This window comes from Hemicordylus capensis, chromosome 5 (assembly GCF_027244095.1).
Source record: "Hemicordylus capensis ecotype Gifberg chromosome 5, rHemCap1.1.pri, whole genome shotgun sequence".
NCBI lineage: Eukaryota > Metazoa > Chordata > Lepidosauria > Squamata > Cordylidae > Hemicordylus > Hemicordylus capensis.
This window is the reverse complement of record NC_069661.1, coordinates 169,859,157-169,879,060: the sequence shown is the minus strand read 5'-3', so window position 1 is coordinate 169,879,060 and position 19,904 is coordinate 169,859,157. Positions and strand designations below refer to the sequence as shown.

The window sequence follows — 19,904 nt, the reverse complement described above, 5'->3', positions numbered from 1 at the left end:
AGTACCTCCAGTGACTGTTGCTGGTGTCTGTCTTATGCTTATTTTTCGATTGTGAGCCCTTTGGGGACAGGGATTAATCTTATTTATTTATTATTTCTCTGTGTAAACCACCCTGAGCCATTTTTGAAAGGGCAGTATAGAAATCGAATAAATAAATAAATAAATAAATAAATAAATCTTAAGTGTTAACTACTGAAGTAGTTTGAAGAAGCAAATTTAATAATGACCACTTCTGATCCCAAAAGTGTCCAATGTTTTTGAATGTAAATCTTTATTGACTTTTTTAGTTGCCCCCAGATCCCAGTAACCCATATTTACTATGCTATATGCCAATATAACCATGTTCAGACAGGAACTCCATAAACAGGTCAGAGCTTGAATATCTGATAGCATTCTTCAGTACTTTCAAATGTGTAGAACGGAATTATAGATTTTCAGCTATCATTGGGCCCATTCTTTCTGATATTGGCCGTGTGGATGCCATAAAGAACCTCCCATGAGCTATGTTGTTTGAGTGAGAGAGTTCCAACATAGCTCAGATGGATTTAACCACACACAGACTCCTTATTTTGGAGTGCCCTTTCCAGCATAGTTAAAATAATTCACATGGGCAGCTGCTTCACACAAGCAGCTTCTCACGCCGTTAGAAGCCTACATAATTTGGGTTCTCAATAAAACAAGACTAGGGCCAGGAACAAGGCACTTGAGAGGGGAGAGAATAATTCTCAGAGTCAGATCTGAGCCATAAGGCTGAGATTTTCTCTTCTCTTTGTTGTCTAGCAGGAGAAGGCAGTACATATTCTGGTTTACATACTGTGTGTAAGGCAAGTGAGCTCTATTGTGCAGGAACTGCTTTAAGATTTCTATTTCCTTCAGAGGATGGAATGGGAAGAGACTTGAAGAGACTAGTCAGCCACTGGGAAATTGGAGGCAGAAGCTGTAAAGAACAGGATTCCCCAGTGTTCAAAATGGATGTCAAGGGGCCCGATCAATTCTAAAAGCTTACATATAAACTGAGGAACGCAAGGAAAATGACAGTTTATGGGGGGAAGGGAATGAATGAACTTAAATGTATTTAAATTTGACCACAGTTATTGATGTTAGAGGTTGTTGATTTTTACCCACAATAGGTAAAATAGCAGAGCACTAAGGAATGAGCACACACTCCAGTTACAGAGTAGGTAGCAGAGGATGGCTTGGATATTGCAGCTGTTTAGAGAAAACACATGGAGATCCTTGTATGACTAAACACTAAATATTTATTAGTTAAATACACTTAGATAGGAAAGACCTATCTCTAATCTAAAGGACAACATAGTGGATAGGTAAGGAGAGAGAGAGAGATATTTCCATCTGCTCTCTAGGAGGAAAGGAAGGATTGTGACGCAGCACAGGAAGTGCTGCAGAGTCAGTTCAGGGGTCATAGAGTAGGGACAGATAGGGAGACCCTGACTCACTATCTCTACTCCCAGTGCCCCTAGTGGTCATTAGGACAGTTGGTGCAAAAGGTCGATGCACTGGAAGTTCATCTCCAACAATTGAACCACAGGATTTCATGTATCAATAATGTAACACTCATCAAATACATTCACTGAAAGGGTAGATAGATTTTAGAACCGAGAGTGCTGGTTAAATAGTTAGTCCTTGAAATGACCCAAAATCTAATCAATACTCACCTGTAGCACCAATGGAACAAAGTTACCTCTTTAGGAGAGAGAAATGAAAATGCCAAACACTGGGGGGGAAATGGCTCAATAAACAAAGGAAGATAAAAGCCTTATACAATGTGATCTTATCCCATTGAGTATATACTAAAATCACTGGATGTGCAAGTAGAAAGGAATATAAATTCAGAATACATATAGGGCCCATCAGGCATCAAATGCAGTTGCTGAAAGAAATACCTTTTATTTTCAGTGACATTTTTGAAAGGAAGGCAAAATGCTTCATAGGCTTCCAAGTAAAGAGAAGGGGTGGTTTTTTAAAAAAAATCAAAGGAGGGGAAATGGTCATTTTTCCTCATGATATTTGTCAACTTTTTTCAGAAGACACTACAATTTAATCCAATAAAATGGTGTCTCAAGAGAGGAAAGCAATATGTGTGTGAGTGAGTGAGTGAGTGAGTGCGCGTTTATTCTGGTATATTTTGATCACATCTCATGGTGGATAGAATTTGGAATGGAATTTGGCATCCTAAATATCTGTTTACTTGGGGCGGGGGGGCGTTTCAGAAAAGTGCACTTTGATTTTTAGCATTTGTTTCTGCAAAGATAAGCTTGAAAGAGTTTGGGCCAAAGCTGGTAAAACCTCAGAAGCCAAACGGAGGACTAAGCAGACATCCTAGGTGTCAAGGCATAGAACTTTATTTATTTCTATTTATTTTAAGAATCTTGATCCTGCGTTTACATTTTTAAAAAATGTTCAAGGCAGCTAAGAATCAGTATCAGGTTTTTAGTTTTATTCAAAAAAGAATACTTTAACAGCTAACAACAAATGAAATCAGTTCCCATAGCAGCAGGTCTGATGAATAATAGCAGTATTAGCAATAAAACACAATAAAAGCAAAGCACCTAACAGAATAAAAACAGTCTATGCAAATGTTCTTGGCACATAAAATCAAGTTCACTGTTTACTAACAAAGCTAAAAAGCTCTAAAGAGCTTGGCTAAATGGCAAGGTCTTATGCTGGTACTTAAAATTTGACAAAGGCAGCTCCAGGCAGACCAATGTAGGAAGGACATTCCACAAGTGGGGTGCCACCTCACTGAAAAGGCCCTATCACCACTGCCTATCTGGCCCTTTCACTATTTTGTTTTCACTTCTGATGTTTGGGGCACCAGGAGAAGGGCTTATGATGATGATATCAGTGCCCACACAGATCTGAATAGACTTTGCAGACTGCTTTGTTCTTCTCCACAATTAGCAGAATTAGTTTGTCAGGACCTAAGTATGCTAAGGAGAACCTGCATCCCACTACTCCATGTAGCAGCCATGTGAACAGCAGCAGTCTTACCAGGCAAGGTTTCTAAGGCCCTGGACTGACTCTACCGAGTCAGACTGCTCACTGGATCATTCTGGTATGGAAGGATATAAAGGCTTCCGGTCTAAGTTCAGACTTTGCCTCACTGTCATGGTGTCTTTGGTCCTGCTGTGTTATGTTTCCTGATCATAGTTCCTACTTGGCTTGATTTCAGATTCTGGCTCTGGCCACATTTGCATGTAATGTGGAACCGTGGGACCAATGGACTTGCCCGGACTGCATTCGCATGTAATGGACAGGAGGCTCTCTGCAGTCAAGGAGAATGCAGTGAGGAGGGGGGACTGCCTGAGTGGGCTTCTGTCCTGACTTAAGGACAGCTTCAGCAGCCAATAGCAACCAGAGTGAGGGAGGAGCTTCCTCCCTTAACTCTGGTTTCAGCCAAGTGGGACAGTGTTGCAGCGTTCACACGTAATGCTGGCACCACCAAACTTTAGTTAAGGGCAGCAAAACCCACTACAAACTGAAGATTCAAATTGGAGTCTCAGGAAGAAAACCTCAGTTTGCTTTGGGGTACGAACTGCAGTTGCACACATTCAGACATACAAAAATTTCAACCTGTGACCCCTTCAACTTGGCTTTTGCATTATATGCGAATAGGGCCTCTGACTTTCAATTGGGCCTCCACTCCTGGATTTTGTTTGTCTGCTTGGCTTTGACCCTTGGCTTCTGTTCTGACTCATAGCTTGTCTCCCGATCTTGGTTCCTAGTTTGTCTGCTCCGCTTTGACCCTTTGCTTTGCTGTTGACTCACGGCTTGCTTCCTGACCCCATTTCCTGGTTCTCTGCTCGGGCCTACCAACTGGCCCTGATTTCAGGTTACTCTCCAGTTGCTGCCCACAATCCAGCATTGATTCTGGGATGAAATTTGCTTAATTTGTATTCCACACTTTTATGGGTGTGGAATTCAGATTATTTTGGCTCCAAATATTGATGTATGTTTATACATAGACCTTGCAACAAAGCTATCATTCTGTGGCAACACCTGAAATGTAGAACTCCGTCCCCAGGAACATTCTCCTTGGGCTGACATAGTTATCTTTTTGGTGCCATGTTAAACGTCTTCCCAAACGTTTAATGGCAAAAATAACAAGGACTGCTTGTGGTTTTTTTTAACTGCAGCTCACTAGTGTTCTTATATATTTGTTGCATTTTAAGGTTATAGTGTTTTAAACTGGTTTTAGTGTTTATCCCTGTATTGCTTAGAGAGCCTTCTTGAAGGCCAATCTTGGTGAAAGTGGGAAGGATAGATTTCTTTTTTTAAAATAAACCAAAACATTCTATGCTTAGTGAATTTGAGTTGATGATTTTCACACAATGGCCAGCTTTTATGCTGAAAATCCTGAAAGAAACTGAAATTTGCAAAGATTTTGGCAAGATTAACAGTCACAAGCTTCTTGTGTATTAATGTAATTCTGGTACGTAAGTTAAATCACCACATTATTTGTAAAATGAGAGATATCTAAATAATTCATTCTTCCTTTTAGCTACACTATATGTGCTTTGTTTAAATAATGATATGCCAGGTAATAGAGAATGTTCCTTGTGCAGAATTTATAGTAATCTTTGATTGTTCTGATTGAGAGCAGACTTTTGTGTTTCTCTTATAGCCTAGAGTCTCTGCCTCTTTGGGGGCTTTATTTTTCATTGGAAGCATCTAATAGGCAAATTAATAATGTCATTGATTTCAATGGAACTACTCTCATGCTTAAAATTAATCACACACATCAGTATTCTGCTAGCTCAAGGGCTTAAATGTTTGGTGAGGACTAGACTGAGAAGTATAATAAATATCTAATACGAAAGCAGCATGTTTTTTCTTGCAAAATACTCTTGGAGTACTGTGTACAGTACTGGTCAACATCCCTCAGAAATGACATTATAGAACTAGAGCTGGTGCAGAAGAGGGCAACCAAGATGATCAGGGGCCTAGATCACCTTCCTTATGAGGCAAGGCTACAACACCTGGGGCTTTTTAGTTTTGAGAAAAGATGACTGAGGAGAGACATGACAAAGGTCTATAAAATCATGTATGGTGTGGAGAAAGTGGATAGAGATAATTTTTTCTCCCTTTCTCATAACACTACAGCCAGGGGTCATCCCATGAAACAGATTGCCTAGAAATTTAGGACTGACAAAAGGAAGTACTTTTTCACACAACACATAATTAACCTACGGAATTCTCTGTCACAACTTATGGTGACAGCCACCAGCCTGGATGGCGTTATAGTGGTTTAGATAAATTCATGGAAGATAGGTCTATCAGTGGCTACTAGTCTCAGGGCTATAGGCCACCTCCAGCCTAAAAGGCAGCAAGATACCTCTAAATGCCAGTTGCAGGGGAGCAACAGCAGGAAAGAGGACATGCCCTCAGCTCTCGCCTCTGGGCTTCCCAGAGGCATCTGGTAGGCCACTGTGTGAAACAGGATGCTGGACCAGATAGGCCTAGGGCCTGATACAGCAGGGCTGTTCTTATGTTCTTATGGAGGTATTATGACCTAGCCAAGCGCAGGATACCATAAGCTGGGCTTGGCACAAGGCAAGAAGGGAGAAGACCAATACAGAACATGGATATAGCTGAGCATACTGAGACAGGGAACCATCCAGGGATGACCAAGATATTTTGCTGTATGAGGTGAAGGAAAGGATACATCCACCACCGCCCCCATGGTGGGTGGGTGCTCAGCAATGTCAGGCCATGCTGCTACGGCAGCTGTGGTGGCACACAAGCACTTTCAAATGATGCCACGGAGTCAGGCTGTGCTGGTGAGAGCATTTCTAGCTCTCATCAGGGGGGAAGATATGAAAGAAGAGATGTTTCCCAGCAGGAGGGGCAAATTAACATTGTGCCCCAGTGGGTTAAGGATAGGTGGTGGCAGCGAGCAGGAGGGAGGCCCATGGACATCACACGCACCTCTGATGGTATCAGCACTTGCCACCCCGTGCCCCTCCTCCTGCTTAAACCTGAGGCAACCATCTCATCCCGCCTCATAAAAGGGACACCTCTGAGCCTTCTTATTTGTTTTTCTATACAAACAGCATTGTGAACTATTCTTTTGTTAAAAATCAATATATAAATATTTGTAAAAATAATGAGTTTAGATGGTACAATGGTCAGAAAAATATACTTGGGCCTGGGTAAAATATCAGTTCAGCTCAATGAACTCTGCAGATTCCTTAAGGACATGCACATGACCAAACAGCAAGGCTGGGGGTTGGTGCGTGAGGGAGGCAGGTATGATGAGCCTGCCTCTTCCCAGACAAGTGGCAGCTGTTCTTTACTATGCCAGTTGTGCACCCACATGAGTAGCATGGCAGCGATCAGCAGCACTGGGAGCTGGAGGAGGAAGTCCTCTGACAGCCCACAATGCACTGCTCCAGGATTCTAGTGTTTTGGAGGATTTCCCCACTTCCAGATGCTCTAGCCACCCAGCTCTGCGGATGCTTGGGCTGCAGGCAGCCCGAGCATTCACATGACTGGAGAGGCTACCCAGTCAAGGATCACTGGGACTGGTTCCAATCCTGGTGGTTCACACAACCAGCTTTACCCAGGGTACAGCTGTCTACCCAGGTAGAGCTGGTTGTGAGAATGACCTCCTTATCTTTCATTGCTGATTGAAATGTTGCAAACGTAGGTTGACATTCTAACAAAGCTCTCTACTTTTTTCCAGCCCAAATTGCTCATGACAATTGGATTGCCTGAATCCCCATGACTTCTATGCTTTCAGATTTGGATCCCTTATGTTTACACCTATCCAGGTTTTGACTTTGAGGCTATTCACACGAGCGTGCAAAACCAGGCTAAGGGAGCCCAGCTCGGTTTTGCATGCTCATGTGAACCACTGGGATCACGCCCAGTCCTGGTGGTTACACAGCAGCAAACCCACCAAAGTAGCCTCATTCTAAAATGAGGTTAAGGGAGCAAGTGCTCACTTAACCTCATTTTTTGGATCATGTGTCTGCTGCGGCCGCTTGCAGCCACGGCGGGCACACCTGTGTGTGTGTGTGTGTGTCCCAGTAATGCACTACACACTTGTGTGGTGCATCATTTGGACTCCGGTGGTGCTTCCTGGCACCCCAAACCCCAGAGCTGTTGGGCGAGCCACTGCTTGTCTGAGAAGGCAATCTGCCTGCCCAGGGACTGCTAGCCAATCATCTGCAGGTAAGGTAAGCTTAACCCTCCTTCTGCACAGACAGCCTACAAGCTCTTCTCACTGATTGTAAGATCTCTAGTGTCACATAAATGACTTTTGGGAACTTTCTTAAGCCTTAACATTCTAATTCTATGAAGACGCCAATGCAAGTTCTCAAATGACTGAAGACCAACGACTTTATAATTTGAGGAGAAATCTTGGGTACCGTTTCAATGTTAACTAAATAATTTATTGGTTTTATATTGGCTTTTGTTGCACATGGAATCTTTGCATACTTGCTTTTTAGGTATTTTTTTCAGCACACCCCTTTTTAGTCTGGAGTTGTATTACTTATCCTGGGAGGCAGGAGAACAAGGCAGAACTATTGTTTTGTACCCTAAGTCCCTGTACTCCTGTGTAAAAAATATTACACATTAGAATAAAATTGTCCTCCAGGAATGGTGCCAGACAAAGAAAAGTCAGGATGAAGAGGGAGACTATAGAATGTATTCAGTACTCAATAAAGTCCTAAATTAAACATTTTCTGGCATGAAAGCACTGAGATTTCTCATCACAATTCTGTGTCAATGATGAGCGTTCTCATTTGAAATCTGATTCTCATTACCTTACATAATACCAGGTGGTTAAGCAAAACAGCTGGGGGAATAAAAACGTATATTACATTTACATTCAGACTGTCATCAGGGGCTGCAGGAATCCACAGCACTTCAGGGCTAATTTCTGCAGCAATGCTAACTAAATTCAGTGCCAGCTCTATGAAATTTCCATGACAATTTTGAAGGAGTAAAAGCTGCATTATTCATAACAGCAGGAAACATAATATAGGTATTTTCTTACACTAAAAAGACCTTATTTTGTTTTTATACCTTATAATAAATCAGACACCTTGCACATTTGGTTTTTCTAATAGGGAATGCTAGTGGCTGCTTCTGATGGTGCTTTTTTTTTTAAGCAACAACATATATTTTAAGTACTATCTATTTCATTTTGCAGGTGAACGTTTAGGAAGGGAAAAACAAGTTCAATATGAAGAACATGTATCTAAACAGGGAATCTGACATTCTTAAATGACACCAACACAATTCCAAACATCACCTTTTAGAAGCATAATAGACTAGTAAAACATAATGTTGGATGAAGCCAGTGCCTAGCACTTTACATGGTATAAGAACTGTGTGCCCTTCTCTTTTTATGAAAATCATATTTCTGGAAAGGTGAGGTCTATTGTCCTGATCAGCATCTACAGGTAGGTTTGTATTTGTTTTTTAGAAAGAAATGGAAAGATGTGGGTTTGCTGAGGAATTCTGTTGCTGCAGCTGCCAGTGCTCTAAACTCCTGCTTCGCCGCTGAGATGTATTTATTTTTGTCAATTTACAGGTTGTCCTTCAGTCCCAGATTGCCAGTGTGGCATTAAAGGAGTCAAGAGTGCTCCTTTAGTTGAGTAGCAAAAGGGGGAGAAGGTTCTGTCATGTTAAGTTGTCTTATTTATAAATATGATATCTGTTGAGCTAATAACTTCAAACTTGGCATGCATGATTTACTAGACAAGTCTACAAATTTCCTAATTTCAAAGCAATCTGGGGGGAAATTGCCACAAATACAAGCTACAAAGAGTTGAAAACTGACCCATTGGCCCTTTTTTGTCCAATCTTTGGACAAGTGTACTTCCAAATTTGGTGAAAATGCCTGATGTACTCTGTTCAGCCTTGTATAGGAAAAGGTGCCTTTTACTGGTTTGGTGATGTTTTCAGCAGCCGTTCCAAAGTCATTTCCCTGCTCTGTTAAAGCCTATGGCTAGAAAGTGCTTGTGACGTTAAATAGGGGCCACATTTGCACGTAACATGAAACCAGAAGTCCCTTCTCCTCCAGTTTTCGTAGCCATAAGACCGAATGCAGGCAACTGGAGTTAAGACAGAAAATGGATCTGCTGTTTCATTCCCTGAACTCCAATCTGTACCTTGGGTTCAGAATGGATTTCTGCCACCTTTAACTCTGGTTGTGTGGTGTCAGCATTACATCTGAATGCTGGCACTACAGTTTCCCCCTTCTGCAACCAGAGTTGAGGGAGGAAGCTCCTCCCTCGCTCCGACTGCCAATGGCGGTCAGGGCTGTCCTTTATTACTGAAGGAAGCCCCAGCAGCCAATTCCCCCTCCTCTCTACAGTCAGCGTGACTGCAGCTAGAGCGCTCTCCATTTCGTCTGAATGTGGATGGGAAAGCCGAGGTGGGGGACAGAACCGTTATGTCCGAAAGTGGCCAGTTTGACAATGAAGCCAGAATGCTAACACATTTGCTACTACTCTGATATTGGCAGGGTGAGACAGCTAGTGGATTCTATTGCAAATGCAATGCCTATTAAAAATACGTAGAAAACACACACATGCGCAAACACACAACAGAAATACGTGCACATATGCACAACACATGTGCATACACAGAAACACACATGTGTACATGCAGAAGCATACACAAGAAACACATGCACAAAGCATGACAAAACACACATGCACATGCACACACAAGTGAACACACACACACACACATTCACAAACACATGCACACATACAAACAAGTGCACATGTACTCATATGAACAGGCAAACACACATAACCAGGCAAACACAAACACACATATGTGCACATGGATAAACATATGCACATGGATGCATACAAACATACACCTATGAACACACAAGCATATGCACACACATGCAAACATATACAAAGGGAAATACATGCACACATACACATGCATGAACACAAAAGTACATGCAGAAACACATACACACAACCCAAACACAATATGTGCACAGAAACAACCATATGCAGTGCCGTCACTGGCAGACGTGCCAACACACTCTTGGCCTGTCCTCTAATTGTGTGTGAGAGGTTTTCATTTGAATTGCTCCTCTAGATGCTTCAACATTAAAATCCTTTTGTCTGTTTAAAAGGCATCCAATTATATCTGGGATCATTTTGGGATTCACTAGTATTTCTACTTCCCTCAATTCTCCACTGGCTGCCAAGTGTTGGAAGCTACCATGCAGAGTGTGTTTCCACCAGCTTCCCCACAGAGTTTGTAAAGCCTGAAACAATCTGTGGTGACATAACTGAAGATACATTACAAAATGTTCTGCTTTGGAAAAAGGCAATAATCTTGGGTGGGCACTCACAATCTTGGGCTTTATTTCAAACCAATAACTGCTAATTTAGGAAGGCTGCATCTGGGGAAGAAGCAGGGGCGTAGCAAGGTTGGAGTGGGCCCAGAGACAAGATTTTAAAATGGGGCCCCCCCACTCAAAGTCCAGGGCTTCCGCACACCCCAGGCCCCCAAGGATTTAAGTCTGATATTCCAAAATAAGTATGCTGTCTGGAAATACATTTCACTGAATACACACACGCACACGTTACAATATACAGTGATATACATTGAGTACTATACATTTGTTTTACTTTTAATGCCTAGAACACACTAGAAAGATGAATGATTAAAATGGGCCCCTCGCTGCAGATTAGCAAAGGAGACTTTCAACCATGCAGGGTGAGCCTATGTTTGTTTTCTCAGAATTCTGAACAAATTCAGTCAAGTTTGATTGCAGGAGGTTTTTCACAGGAGGCTTTTAAAGCCCTTTAACACACATCTCCTCTGGAATAGAGGTGCTGCATTCACATGTTGGCCAGATTTACCCTGAAGTCCCTGCAAGTTATTGGGGAGCAGTTCACACACAAGAAAAATAAAATAAAATAAAAGCAGAAGACATGCTTCACAGTTCTCACTCAGACCTTCTGGGTTGCAAAACAACTTGAACATAAGTGCATTTATAAATGAATGAATAAAATAAATATAATACTGTTTCTTCCAGAAGTTTTTGTAATTTTCTGCCATGAAACAAGCCACTTATAGGACTTTTTAGATAGTTTTTTTAAGCCAGCAAATTTTCCAAGCTGTTTAAAAATAAATATTCAGAGACTTCTCAGTCCCTCCCCCCCATATCAAAGCCCTATGGCAAGCAGATCCCTATATATCCGGGTGGGGGGGTGGGGAAGGTAACCACAAAAAGGAGTTCACACTCTACCTGGCAGCAGGGGGTCTTCTGCTGCAGAGAACAGTGGAGGCCTCTCTGGCTGCCTCCTCCTTCCTGGCTTGCTTGGGCCCTACTGGAGTTCAGGCTTCACAGAGGCCTACACCAGACCTCCGTGGAAGCCCCGCCCACCCGCCGATCAGCTGAGAGGCGGGAGAAAAGGAGCTCTTTGCAGCGTGTCTGCTGCTCGATTGCCGGCCAGGAGAACAAGCTGGAGAGACGGCGAACAGGGCAAGTGGCTGAGGAGCCTTGGGGCTGGGCAGGGGGCAATGGGGAGTCACGTGAGGTGCCTCTGGGGGGCCCCTCCAGGCAGTGGGGCCCCCAGACAACTGTCTCCCCTTGCCCTATCGTTGTTACGCGCCTGGGAAGAAGCCTCACAGGAAAGTGGAAAGGGTTGCCCAAGCAGGACTATCTATCCTTGTCCTTTTTGCTGCAAATCTCTCTCTCTCTCTTTTTTTTTTTTACTCAGGGTTTCTTCATGCTGAATGAACAAACTGCTAGACTGAACAATGTCTACAACATGGATATTATAATTTTCTTCTGTGAAATGTTATACTAACCACAATGTTGACAACCACAGATAATACAGAAATTATTTTCCTCTTCAGGAAAAGTATGTTTTTTCTACTATTTTATTAACCTTTTATAACTTTCAATATTACATCTAACTGATGTATTTAACACTGGCATCAAATTTACTGGTCTGAAGATTTTGCAATTCACCTCTAGTAGCATTGGATAAGTAGGCTTGACATTTCTGATCCCTTACTTTGCCATCCTTATTATTGTTGCTAATAGGAAAATGGCCATTTTCATGAAGAATCAACTGAATTTCTTCTACATACCATCCAGATTTTAAAAAGAATGTTACCATTTTATATTGAATTTTGCACACAAAAATTATCATGGTTAAATTAGCATATCTCTATTATTGATGATGACCTAAACATAAGAGTGGATTCCAGATTAAAATAAAAAAGCAACCACTTGAGAATGCATATAAATTATCACAGCAGAAACTGTACAAATATATGCAGCAATTTGCTAAAAGGACTCGTTTATAAGCATTCTATAAATCATATATAGAGGAACTGGTATCCTAGCCCACAAAAACATTTCATTGTAAATTATGGCAGCAAAATGTATAAATGAAGTAGCCCAAGGTATTTCACATCTATAGTATTATCTTGCAACCCTTATTATCTGACAACCGGTTGGAGAAATGCTTGTGAATCTGAAAGAAAATAAAGAGTGTCACTTTAATGAATAGTTGCTATAATTTGTTCTATAGGAATTGTTCTGACAAATCATATCCGCATGTTTGCTTTTTAAAAACATGAATACATGCGTTGTTGTTTAGAGGCTCCTTCAGTGTTCATCAGTCATTTTAAAAGTACAGCAAAATGAACAATAATATTGACATAACACTCCTACTTTTCAAAAGGATATTTAGAATGCTTTTGAAATTGCAGTCTATCAGTAAGATTTCAGTTTACTTTACTGAATATGAAACTTTATACTGAGCCAGACTCTTGGTTCATTGGGGTCAGCTTTGTCAACAGTGACTGGCAGCGGCTTTCCATGGCTCTAAACAGGGATCTTTTTGTCTTACCTTGAGGTACCAAGAATTGCACCTGGGACATTCTGCATTCAGAACATGGTCCCATTAGTCCTATTGTTATAACCAATTGCATTTATTATGCATTCCTTGTTTAAAAAGCGGGGAAATGCCACAAACATTAAAACAGCAACAAAACACCACCCTTTAAACAGGGTAGTCAGACACAGGGCTGTGGGCATTTCCTTTGGGATCCCCATGCTGTTCATGGCATAGTGCAACTCTTCATTTTCAGGGCCAAGCCACAAATGGCAGGCTATGGTATTTATTCACCACTGTTGAACTGTTCTCAGCTTGCCTTTTAAGTCGCCAGATACCCTGAAGGTAAGTTTGCATGAAGTCAGTACCCTTTGCATTAGAGAGGCTTAAACACATGAGGAAGTGGAATTTTACAGTGGATCCTGTTTTTAAGGACTTTTTGTGAAATCAAAGAAGTTATGAAGGACAAATGTGAAAAGAGACTGCCAAAGACCAAGAAACAGAAGAAAGCAAAATAGATATCAGAACAGAAGGTGGAAATTGCCAAGAATAGGAGAGAAGCCAAAGTCAAGAAAGACAAAGACCTCAGGAAGGAACTTAATAGGGAATTTCAGAAAGCTGTTAGAAGAGTCAAGGAGCAATACTACAATGACATCTGTAAAGATCTTGAGGATGGAAATAGACATGGAAAAACAAGGCAAGTTTTCCAAAAGATCTCTGAACTCAGAGGGAGGTTCCAACCTCAAATGGGTATGTTGGATAACAAAGGACAGAGAGTAACTGATTCAGAGAAGATCAAACAGAGAAGAAAGGAGTATACTGAACATCTGTATAGCAGGGATGCCAACATCCAAGATACTCTAGAAGATATTCCGTATTGCAAGAACTTCTAGTACAGGAAGATGAAGTTAGATCAGCACTCTGGTCATTACCAAGTCAGAAGGCTACAGGAATTGATGGAATAGCTATAGAAGTATGCCAGGCAGCAGAAGAAGAATCAGTCAAGGCTCTAACCAAACTATGCCAGTAAATTTGGAGAACACCACAGTGGCCATCAGACTGGAAGAAGTCAGTATACATACCAATACCAAAGAAAGGAGACTTAACAGATTGTGCAAACCATCACACAATATCCTTAATTTCACATGCTAGCAAAATAATGCTCGCGATCATCCAATGCAGATTAGAGCCCTCCGTGGAAAGGGAAATGCCGGATGTTAAAGCTGGTTTTAGAAAAGGCCAAGGAATAAGAGACTTTATTGCTGATGCATGCTGGATAATTGAGAAAGCCAAAGAATATCAAAAATATGTCAATATGTGCTTTATTGATTACAGAAAAGCCTTTGATTGCATCAACCATGTCAAGTTGTGGAATATCTTTAGGAAAATGGACATCCCAGAATATCTCATTGTTCTCATAAGAAATTTATACACAGGACAGGAAGCCACAGTCCAGACAAAACATGGCGAAACACACTGGTTCCAGATCAGCAAAGGAGTAAGACAAGGTTGTATACTTTCTCCTTATTTATTCAACTTATATGCTGAACATATACTGAGGGAAGCTGGACTGGAAGAAGATGAGCATGGTTTTAAAGCTTGAGGAAGAAACATCAATAACCTGTGCTACGCTGATGACACTACTCTGATAGCTGAGAATGCAGATGATCTGCAAGCTCTAGTAGCACAGCAAGGAGCACAGTGAAAAAAATGGGACTATGACTAAATGTAAAGAAGACTAAACTAATAACAACGGGTACAGCAACCATCCTCAGCATTGAGAATGAAGACACTGAAGCAGGGGTTAGCTTCTGCCTTTTAGGATTGACTGTCAACAGTAAAGGATCCAGCAGTCAAGAAATACGCCGCAGACTAGCACTTGGTAGGGTTGCAATGAAGACTTTGGAAAGGATATTTAGATGCCGTCTATACCTACAAAGATTAGAAATCGGACAATGGTTTCCCCCATGACACTCTATGGATACAAAAGCCGGACTTTGAAGTAGCAGAACAAAACAATATTGACGCTTTTAAACTTTGGTGCGGGAGAAGACTTTTGAGGATACCATGGACAGCCAGGAAAACAAACATATGGATAATAGAACAAATCAATCCAGAATTTTCACTCGAGGCACAAATGACCAGGCTCAAACTATCATACTTTGGACACATTATGCAAAGACTCAGCTCTCTTGAGAAGTCTATAATGCTGGGGAAAGTTGAAGGAAAGAGAAGAAAAGGACAATGCAAGAGAAGAAAAGGAGAAGAAAAGCAGCAAGGTGGATGGACTTAATTATGACAGTAATGAACGCACTAGAGATGTACATAGAACCAGCAGGGGCTGGTTTGAAGGTGGGGGAGGGGATAACTTTAAGGGCAGGGGGGTGCACTTATAACCCCCCACCACGTTTCCCCCATCAGTGCTCACAAAAAACCAGACTGGCGGGGCAGCAGCGTATCTCACTGATGCCCCGTGCTTTCCTCAGACCAGAATTAAGCAGAAGTAGCCGTGCACGTAAGCACGTCGGCACGCATGCCCCCCACGTGCATGCAAGCAAACCCGACGTGTACATGAGCAAGCCCAACATGCACACACGCACAGGCTACTTCTGCTTACTTCCAATTCGAAGAGAGGGCGGGTAGGCAGGGAGGTACACTGCTACCCCATCGGACTGGTTTTTTAGCAAGCGCCAGCAGAAGACACGTGGTGGTGGTGGGTAAGTGCATCCTTTCCCTGCCCTTAAAGTTACGCCCCCCCGCCTTCAAACCTTTGAACCGCCTGGTGTTTTAACCTTTCCAGAGGCCCATAAAAGGGCCTCCAAACGGTTTCATGCACATCACTAGAATGCACCACTGAGAGACCTAAAAGGCCAAGTTGAAGACAGATCATCCTAGAGAGAATCTATATCTGTGGTCGCTAAGAGTCGACACAGACTTGACAGCACTCAATCAATCATTGGGATATATTCAAGGTAGTGAACGTCTTCTCATAGGACAGTGGGCATCAGGATAAGGAAACTGAGGAACTGACTTGGAATAGGTATGTTTGGTGACAAATCATGGAAGTTGCTGGGAACTGCTTTGGCCCTCCAAACATCTCTTTATATTGAACTACTGCTTTATGAAATATGCATGGCATGTGAAAGTCATGGTATCAGAGCAACCAAGTTCATTGTGCATGTTCAAATTTTAACTGATTTACACTCTAGAAATTCTACTCCACTAATTCTAGGATAGAAGAGGCTACAACAGCAGGAGTGTTTGGATGCTTTGTTTCTTTGTAGTAAAAAAAATGTGCTTGGACAAAGTAATAATGTTCATCTTTTAAGACAAGTTCTATTTACAGAAATAAGAAAATGTGTCTATCCACTAGATTGTCAAATTAAACAATTATTGGAAATAGCATGCATAAAGTACCGGTTTACTATGTTGCATGCATGTCACAGTGATCATATTCACAAGTTAAAACAATTTCTGCTGACAAATACATGTTCAACATGTTAGTGAGCTTGGAGGGGAGATTAGTTTATCTACCCCAGCTGCCGCAGAAGTGCACTGGTAAAGAGAACATTGCTAAATAATTTTGTCTGGAGACATGGAGTTAAAATTCTAAGTCAAGTAGTTTATTTAGAAAATACATCAGATAAATAGATAAGCCTGACTGGTTACTACATAATGGAAGAGGGGAAGGGAGAACACAGAAGTCTCTCTCTCTTTCCAGGTGATAGAATGAAACCTGAGACTATCAGTCCAACAAAAGGCAAGTAGGGTAGAGAAAGCATAGTCAGAGAAGGGGTTCCTTTGCTCATTATCTCTACCTCAGTGCCCCTAGATGTTAATAGGGTTGCTGGTCCTAAGAGTTAATGGCATCAGAAGCTGCATCTCCAACACCCCTTCTCATCATCTCATGCACTGATCTACAACTCCCAACTTCTTTCGAAGATTCTGGAACCTTTCTCATGGTAGCTGCTTGGTCAGCCCATCTGCTGTCTTGAGTGGGGTCTTGAGTGGGGTAATACTTCAGCTTAATTAGCTCATTCTTCTTGTGCCCTCAAACATAGTGGTTATTTGCTTCTATGTGCTTTGTTTGAGACATGGTCCTTTCCCTCAGAGAAAGTTGGATACACGTTTGGTTGTCCTCAGACATCTCAGTTGTCCTCAGACATTTTTGGCTCATCAGATCCAAAGTCTAACAGTAGCTTGTGTAGCCATGTGGCTTCTTTGGCCAGCTGATATGTATTCTGCTTCTCTGGATGAAAGCACAATGGACTACTTTGGGCTAGTCAAACTGATGGCTCCGCCTCCATAGTAAAACAGGTGTCTGCTTGTGGACTTGCAATCAGTTCTGTCCTTGGCCCAATCTGTGTCTATGTATCCCACTTGTCTGGGGTTACTGCTTGCTGGTATAATAAGTTTGAAGTGCTCTGTACCCTTCAGGTATCTTCCCAGTCTTTTGACTGCAGTCCAGTCGTTCTTGATTGGTGCACTTACTCTTCTGCTCAGAATTCCGACTGCCGCAGCTATGTCTGCCTTTGTGACTGTTGCTATGTACAGAAGTTTCCCAATTGATCTTCTGTATAGACTGTTGTCTGGCAACTATGTTGATCTTGCTTCAGGAAGTTTGTTTCCATTTGTGTACTGGCCTCAGTGGCATCTGACATTCTAGTAGATCCTTTATCTTCTGTTTCCAGTTGAGAAGGTAACTTCCTCTCCTCTTTCTATTTGAATGCCAAGATAATAGGAAATGAATCAGCAAGAGGTAGCAGGGGTGCTCCAGCAGCCAGGTGATGGTATTTGGGGGGGGGTCCCTTCCACTGCTGCTGTCTCACCTCCGAGGGGTTGCCGCCGGAAGATCAGCCGGTCTCCGTAAGGGCTGCCCCTGAATCCACGGCCCTTGGGAAAGGTTAGATAGATTTTCCCAAGGGCGTGGATTTGGCCGGGAGTGTGGTGGCGTTGGTGTGGCCACGGAGCTGGAGACCATCGGTGGACGTCCCCAGTAGCAAGGGGGTGGCCCTATCTTGGGGGGCCCCAGCGCTTTGATTGTCAGCGCTGGCAATGGTTCGACTCTCCGCCGAGCCGATGGATCCTGCCATTTTGATGGCAGTGGCTTTGGCGGAGGTCTCCCCATTGGGGTCAGGGTCTTCTTCTCAGATGACGCGATCTGGGGAAGAGCCATCTCACTGGGCCGGCCAGAGAAATGGCTCTCCCCCAGGGAGAAGAAGCCCTGCCCGGCCCCCCCAAGGTCCACAGCCCCCTTGCTCCTGGGGATAGATATCAATCCTTTTTCAGGGTCCACCGTGGTCTCCAGCAACCTTCTGGGGTGTCTCCCCTCCCCCAGGTGGGGAAGGGGTTTCACCCCAGAAGGCACACTCCCGGCCCGGGCATTGCCCAGACGAAGACCGGCTTGGGGGATCTTCCCCAGGAGGGCTGGTGGTCTGCCCTCCTGTGGCGGCTTCCCCTCGCTGCAGCTTGCTGCCTGGGGCTGGCTGGTAGATATTTTTGGATACTTCACCCTTTTCTTGGGTGATCCCGCCACAGGTGCGGGATCACCCAAGAAAAGGGTGGTTTTCTCAGAACCAGCCCCAGGCTGCTGCAGCAGGGCGGACAGCAGCAGCTTCCGGTCCCCCAAGTGGCTGCTGGAGCTGGTGGGCCTGCTCTTGTTTGTTCTTGCGTCTTCTGCCCCTGGAAGGAAAGAAAGAAAGAATTCTTGATTTCATTTTTAAATTTTTTTTTTACACATTTTAAATACATTTTTGGTCAAAGGCAAGTCTCAGAGGTTTACATTGCTATTATATTAATGTTAACTTTGAATGATGTGGGGGACCCATTGCTCGGAGTTCCCCAGGACTAGCTAGCCTTGGAGATTTTGATCCAGGAGAGGAACACCCAGAGACCCCTGACCTGGATCTAGCCAGAGAGCCAGGCTTATTGCCCTCCTGAAGTGCTTTCAAGGCCATAAGCATCCAATGGTTCTGTGGGACCTTGTTTTTCATTGTGGTCGATTTGGTATATGTGTCCCCTGGGCGAAGGATGTGCAGGGCTTCTCTCATCCAGATAATTGGAGACATACTAAACCTGGTAGCTTGGCTGATGCCATGTCTTAAAGTCAACTTGTCTGCTCCTTTGGCAGCTAGCGTGCCTATTTGATCTATGCCAGCCCCTGTGGATTGGGGATTGAGGGACATGAAAGCAGCGAACCAGGACACCATGTCCTCCTTGTTAAAGACTTCCATTGGACTTTGGTTGCCGTACAGGCTCTTGTTTTAGCAGATTCTGCTACATTAGGCTGGCCACCATTAACTATGGTTTCTGTGTGGCTATAGACCACAGGCACTATTGGGTTAGCCACTTTGGGAATGTTTACTTCTTCTACTTGGTAGCTAGGTACTTCCTCCACTCCTGCTGGCAAGGCTGGATCTATTGTCACCACAGGATGCAACAATGTGTCCCCTGTTGCATTGCCCCTGTTGGCACAGCACCCTGGTACATGACCAATACAAGAGGGAGAGGGCAAAAGTTAGACTGGACTGTGAGTTGCTTTTGCTAGGGGCCTCCTTCCCTGCGTTAATCCTGGGCAAAGGAGGAGGGTTGAATTGGATGGGGGTGAAGGGGAAACTGGAGGTTCAAATGCCAGGAGAGACTCAGGCTTGGCCTCTAGCTGATTAGAGATTGCTGATATATTACTTGCATGCTCAATGCTAGCAGTGAGGTGGGTCTGATTGAGAAAGTACACAGCAGCATGCTTATTCGCGTCCCTTTCTCTCTCTGAGTTACATAATCAAGCATCTGACTGCATCGAGTTTTTAAAAGTTGGGTGTAAGTTTTAGACTCTGAAAACTTTTCTTTAAAGGCACTATTTTCACTAGTTAAAAGGTATCTAACAGTTTCTAGTTCCTGAACACGATTGCTCAAATATGTGATTCGGTAAGTTCCTTGCCAATGTTAACAGATACTTTAAGATCAGCGCTAAGGGCATCTCTTTCTTTGATACAAGCATTTAAAAGTTCAGACTTTTGCATCAAACATTTCCTTTCATGC

At 43.0% G+C, this 19,904-nt stretch overlaps 1 protein-coding gene and 1 long non-coding RNA gene across 4 annotated transcripts in view; one reads left to right on the top strand and one right to left on the bottom strand.

The window, feature by feature from the left end:
* Positions 1–11,249: 11,249 nt before the first annotated feature.
* Positions 11,250–19,904, top strand: part of LOC128326429 (uncharacterized) — a 20,977-nt gene continuing 12,322 nt past the window's right edge. Inside the window, exon 1 of the long non-coding RNA XR_008308044.1 lies at positions 11,250–11,882. This is a non-coding gene — a long non-coding RNA (uncharacterized LOC128326429). The remainder of the gene's footprint in view (positions 11,883–19,904) is intronic.
* LOC128326426 (WAS/WASL-interacting protein family member 1-like) overlaps positions 16,474–19,904 on the bottom strand; it is a 13,536-nt gene continuing 10,105 nt past the window's right edge. For all 3 annotated transcript variants that reach the window (XM_053253207.1, XM_053253209.1, XM_053253208.1), the window contains exon 2: positions 16,474–18,548. In XM_053253207.1, the coding sequence (XP_053109182.1) occupies positions 17,692–18,548 (857 nt within the window). In that variant the 3' untranslated portion in view covers positions 16,474–17,691. The remainder of the gene's footprint in view (positions 18,549–19,904) is intronic.